The 6,000-nt window shown below is 44.0% G+C and overlaps 1 protein-coding gene across 2 annotated transcripts in view; it reads right to left on the reverse strand.

Moving 5' to 3' along the window:
- Positions 1 to 5,691, reverse strand: part of LOC147113980 (uncharacterized) — a 99,986-nt gene extending 94,295 nt beyond the window's left edge. For both annotated transcript variants that reach the window (XM_085995448.1, XM_085995447.1), the window contains exon 1: positions 5,498 to 5,691. In XM_085995448.1, coding sequence (XP_085851574.1) covers positions 5,498 to 5,606 — 109 coding nt within the window. In that variant the 5' untranslated portion in view covers positions 5,607 to 5,691. The remainder of the gene's footprint in view (positions 1 to 5,497) is intronic.
- Between the last annotated feature and the right edge of the window lie 309 nt (positions 5,692 to 6,000).

Genomic DNA, 6,000 nt, shown 5'->3' on the forward strand with positions numbered 1-6,000 from the left:
TGAAGACCAGGCAGCAATTACATAGGATATACAGCACAGAAACAGGCCATTCGGCCCAACCAGTCCATGCCGGCATTTATGCTCCATTCGAGCCTCCTCCCGTCTTTCCTCATCTAAATCTATAAGCACAACCCTCTATTCCCTTCTCCCTCATATGCTTATCTAGCCTCCCCTTAAATGCATCTATACTATTCACTTCAACCACTCCCTGTGGTAGCGAGTTCCACATTCTCACCACTCTTTGGGTAAAGAAGTTTCTTTTGAATTCCCTATTGGATTTCTTGGTGATTATCTTATATTGATGGCCTCTCATTATGCTCCTCCCCACAAGTGGAAACATTCTGTATCCACTCTATCAAAACCTTTCATAATTTTAAAGACCTCTATTAGGTCACCCCTCAGCCTTCTTTTTTCAAAGAGAAGAAAAGCCTGTTCATCCTTTCAGGATATGTATACCCTCACATTTCTTGTATCATCCTTGTAAATCTTCTCTGCACCCTCTCCAGTGCCTCTATATCCTTTTCATAATAGGACGACCAGAACTGCAGGCAGTACTCCAAGTGTGGTCTAACCAAGGTTCGATATAGGTTTAGCATAACTTCCCTACTTTTCAATTATATACCTCTAGAAATAAACCCTAGTGCTTGGTTTGCTTTTTTTATGGCCTTGCTAACCTGCATCGCAACTTTTAGTGATTTGTGTATTTGTACTCCGAGATCCCTTTGTTCCTCTACCCCACCTAGATTCGCACCCTCCAAGTAATAAGTGACCTCCCTATTCTTCCCACCAAAATGTAATACCTCACATTTATCTGTGTTGGAACTTCATTTGCCAATTATATGCCCATTCTGCAAGTTTATTAATGTCCTCCTGAGTACTGACTACCACCCCCCCCAATTTGGTGTCATCCGCAAATTTAGAAATTGTGTTTTTGATTCCAAAGTCTAAATCGTAAATATAAATTGTGAACAACAGTGGTAAGGATTAAATTGATAAAAACACAAGGAATGATAGGAACAAACCATTCTGATTGTCGGCATACAAAGCCAGTGAAAATATTGAAGATAGCTGCAATCTGAAAATGGACAGGAGATGGTGCTAACTGGGACGGAGTGTTTCACTAATCGACTTACTAAACTAGGCACAGGTGTGGCATTGTTAGTAAGGGACTATATTAACAGAATGACGGGGGTAAGGGAAGCTGAAGCAATATGGGTAGGTATTAATAACAAGGCCCTTAAGTAATATCTGTCAATGTTATTTGACTGCCTGCTCAAGATACACAGATAACAAGTTGTTTGGGCAAGTAAGAGACTGCAGGAATTATGATGAGATAATCACAGGAATTTCACTATCCCAGAGGTTATGTACAGAGATCAGGGGAAAGCAATTTCACAAAGATAATGAGTCACTACTTAATGCGGTACAAGGGAGAATGCTACATTAGATTCAGCATTCGGCAGTGCGTCAAAATTGCATGGGTGAATACTTGGGATGATGTGACTACTGCGCAGTTTTATTTGATTCTTTAATAAAAGTGAAGGTCAAACAGGCGCTGATGGGCAGGAATTTGGAACTGCATGGAAACAGACCATTCAGCTCATCAAATCTGTGCTAGTGCTTTTTCTAAATGAGCCACGTAGTCTAATCCCACTCATGTGCTCACTCCCCCTTGCATAAAATCATACAATTTTACAGCACAGAAGGTCATTCAGCCCATCATTCTCCTGCCAGCTGTCTGCAAGAGCTTACACTTAGTCTCAATCACCAGCCCTTTTTAAATTTTTCTTTTTTCAAATATTTATCCATTTTCCCTTTTAAAAGCCATCATGGATTCGACTTCCATTATATCTAGTAGGGCATTCGAAGTCCTAACAACCCTCCGAGTAAAAATAAATATTCTCCTAACCTCTCTCTTTAATATTCCCTTTTTTTCAAGCAACTATGTAAATCCCATTTGAAAGAAGTTACAGACAGTTGTGGCAGAGAATTTGTCATTCTAACCACGCTGTGTGTAAAGAATTTATTTCTAACCCCACCCCCTTGAATTCTTTTTGTGATTATCTTAGAGAACTGAAAATGGAAAATAAGAATGAAACCTTTTGAGTCTCCCTCATCCTCCCAGAATGCAATTCGGCCGCTACGTAATGATTATACCCGTCTGAGCAAGGGTATTATTCTGGAGAAACAACAGTTTCTTTTCTTTGGTGAAACAAATTGTGGCCACATCGGTGATCAAACCATTTTTGTTAGATTTGCCAAGAGCTACCCAGGGAAAGCTCTTTTTAAAAAAAAAAGGTAAATAAAACTGATCTGGAACAGTGACCCTAACATACAAAAGCAGCTGGGACTATCTCTGGGTTCCAATCTCCCTTCAGGCAGGTCATCTTGGAGCCACCTTGACTTCAAAAATATTCTGCTTATCTCTCTCTTCCTTCCTGCAGGAGAATGGTCACTAGTTGCTGATTAGACAACTGATTAGCACTAAGGAGATAGCAGATAACAGGAACTCCTCATGAGTGACATGATGGACAGCGTAACTCATCAAGTGTATGTGTGTGTCAGTCAGGGAGAGAGCTTTGGCCTATGGAGTTTAAAGTATATTGAAAGAATAAGGAAGGCCACACTGAAGGTCGATAATTTAATATTCTTAATCATCTATCCAACTTCTGCACACAAATAAAATGTACTAAAATAGTACAGAAAACTAAAGAAAAATTTCTCTCCGAGAAAGATTTAAGGCGATTGGCAGAAGAACCAAAGGCGACATGAGGAAAAATGTTTTTACGCAGCGAGTTGTTATGATCTGGAATACATTGCCTGAAAGGGTGGTGGAGGCAGATTCAATCGTGGCTTTCAAAAGGGAATTGGATAAGTACCTGAAGGAGAAAAAATTGCAGGGCTATGGGAAAGGGCGGGGGAGTGGGACGAGTTGAAGTGCTCTTGCAGAGAGCTGGCACAGGCTCGATGGGCCAAATGGCCTGCTTCTGTGCTGTAACCATTCTATGATTCTATGAATGATGTGAAGGATTCATATGGCAGCTGTTTCAACCTTAAACCTAAACACTTGGGGGGAAAAATTCAGTTGATTTGCACCTCCCATTAGAGGGCGCTAACGGGGCGAAAAGCAACGGGCGCCTGGGCGCGGCGCCGCTCACGCCTCCCGCGGAATTCAGCGGGAGGTTAGTGGCAGCAGTAACAGTTAGCGCCACGTGACACTGCGCCTCCGGCGATGAAGTCATTGCCGTGCACAAAGCCCCGCTCGCGCCGCGATCTTGGCAGCGCCCCCTGACTTACCGGCATACGCTATGTCTGACAGGGTCGGGGGGCTTACCTACGGCCGGGGCGGCCCAAATTAAAGGCGAGGTGCCAGACGGCCATTTTTGTTGCTGGCCACTGCCAGCACCTGCCCCCGGCCTCCTGTGCAGCCCCCCCACAGAGTGCCGGCTACGCTCCGTGAGCCTGACACTTCTCTTGTGTGCCGGGCTCTTTTGCTGGCACTCCGATCCCTGGCGTCCCAGCTGGGCCCTGGGTCGCGCTGTGCTAGGCCCCTCCCCTTTAATAAGGGGAGGAAGGCCTGCCTCTTGGGGTGCTACCAGTGAATTTCGGGCGCGGGGGGGCGCTAACTTTTTCGGGGTACGACCCAATTTTTCCCCCTTGATCCTGAGTAAAAAGTCACAATAAACTAACCAAAATAACTGTAATGTCACACATAATGAGATTATATTCAGCTGGCAAACTACTTCCATTTAATATTATAGGTGTTTAGTGGAGAAGCTTTCATAAAGCCAATGTATGCAGCACTGATGGAAAAACCCTTGTTCACTTCGATACTCTGATCCCGTGGGATGTCAGCATCAGTTACATCTCAGAGTATCTATCACCTGCTGCTCAAGGAGTTGTTGTGACATTTTACAGTCCCACAAGTTCCCGAGCAGAAGCACTGAGGCTTTAAAAAAAATAATCAGCGGTATGACTGCTTGGTATCAATGTACAGGTCAGGACCAAGTCCATCCCTCTTGGTTTGTATACATTCTCTGCCCAGACTCACCAATGTGATACAGACATATTCATTAAACAACAGCAAGAACTGCTTAACATTTGAGTCCCTTTATGTACGTACCACTGTGTGTGTGGGATTGGCATAGATCTTTGGTCTATGCTGCTTGGAGAGGGGTGCTCCACCGTGGAAGGAGTGTTAACCACCAAGGCAATTACAGGACAGAGCTTACAGTACAACCCATTCAGTGCATTTCTCTTAAGACCATTATAAGTAGCAATCCACTTATTGCTGAGTCTCGACATCCTGGGAAAGTGGAGTGCTTCTTAGGGAACCAAAATGAGAGAAAATTGAGTTGCAACAGTGTTTGGAAATGTCTTGCACTCATGGATATGTACATCTATGGGCTAATTCCATGCTCCCAACATGGAGCCACGCTCGTACAGTATACGGGTCATAGAATTGGGACAATACTGTAGCCCTATGTCTGACCCGTGCTCCCTTCAAGCATGATTACCCGCTAAGAACGCAGAATCAGCTAAGTAGCTTGAGTCTCTCTCTTTGCTGAAGGAGCATTCCAGCTGCAAGGATCTGAAGCACAGCAATGCCCAAGGCTAGCGTTATTTGAAACCAGGGTCCTATAACTGTTAGTTCCAGCACTCACCATTATTGGAGGCTTCTTTATTTCATGACGCGGCTGAGCTTCCCTTAAAAACTTAGCACTTGCTGGACTGGTATCTATGCAGTGTCCTGATTAAGCAAGAAAGAAAAACTGCAACTAAGGAACAAGCACTTTATTAACCCTGGGTGCTGACACAGGGCCAAATGAACATCGTGGTCAGGTAGTGGACCCCCACTACATCAAACCCAAAGTACTTTCTGTAGGATTTAGTAATCCCATATGGAAATACACGTCCATGATGGCCAAAGTTACCACAGTCCCCTGGACAAAATGCTTCATTTAACTGTAGCAATCTTCTTTTCAAATTGTATTTTTGTGAAATGTGTGCTAACCCAAGACGAGGGAGGCCAATATCTGACCCGCTGCACCACCTCGTCTCCCAGTCACTCGATTTTGTTTTTTTTAAACATTGCATTCTAACTAAAAAGAGCGAAAGGTCCTTACGGCATTGATTTGCAAGGTTATCTGGAGCTGAGCAGGTTTCATTGGTGAGGCAGGTTGGCTGGGCCTGACGCAGCTTCAGTGAAGGCATCAACTCAGAGAATAAACGTCACCGCTGTCCAAAATGGGCAATTTTGACCAATTGAATGACCAGGCAAAGAGCAAGCATGCTCAGTCTCCTTGCTACGGCTATAGAAACCAGATTCTGGTTTGTCAAAGTGGGTAAGAGTTGACTGACCTCTGCAGAAAATCAGCATCTCAATTCAGGGGGTCGGGAGGCAGAAGGGGAAGAGAGAAGTCCCAGGTGACTGCTTTAGCCCTTCACTCACTTCTTTTACAAATTCAGCTCATGCACCGACTAGAAGTATCCTCACCTGAATTTTCAAATTCATTTCCCACATCGTTTGAGGTGAGACGGCAGCGTGAAGGTGGTCGGACGTTCAGCTTGCGATCCTCCTTGTGGCCATTGCTGTCCAAGTACATAGTGCTGGATTTTGATTCCTGTGCGTTTGTGGCCCATTGTGAAGTCTCAGTGCACACCCATTTCGCCAAATCCTGTAGCCGGATAATTACCTTTTTGGAGACTGCAATGACCTCATCCTATCACAAGAAAACGTAAAACATACTCAACCTTTAGTAAGCTTCAACCGGATAATCATTAAAAAAAAATGGACTTGCAGAATTCCTCATCACGTCTGCCTGAAACATTGTCATGCGCTTCACATACAACTAATTACTTTTGAAATGCAATGTATTGTGTGGGCAAAATTTTGTGCACAGCAAAATCACACAAACGACAAGATGATGAATGGCCAGTTAGTCTGGTTTTGGTTGATGCAATAATGTTGGCCAAAAATCTGGAAAAGGCAGATAGGAC

Source organism: Somniosus microcephalus, chromosome 8 (genome assembly GCF_052327205.1).
Source record: "Somniosus microcephalus isolate GS21.2 chromosome 8, FLI_Smic_1.0, whole genome shotgun sequence".
Lineage (NCBI taxonomy): Eukaryota > Metazoa > Chordata > Chondrichthyes > Squaliformes > Somniosidae > Somniosus > Somniosus microcephalus.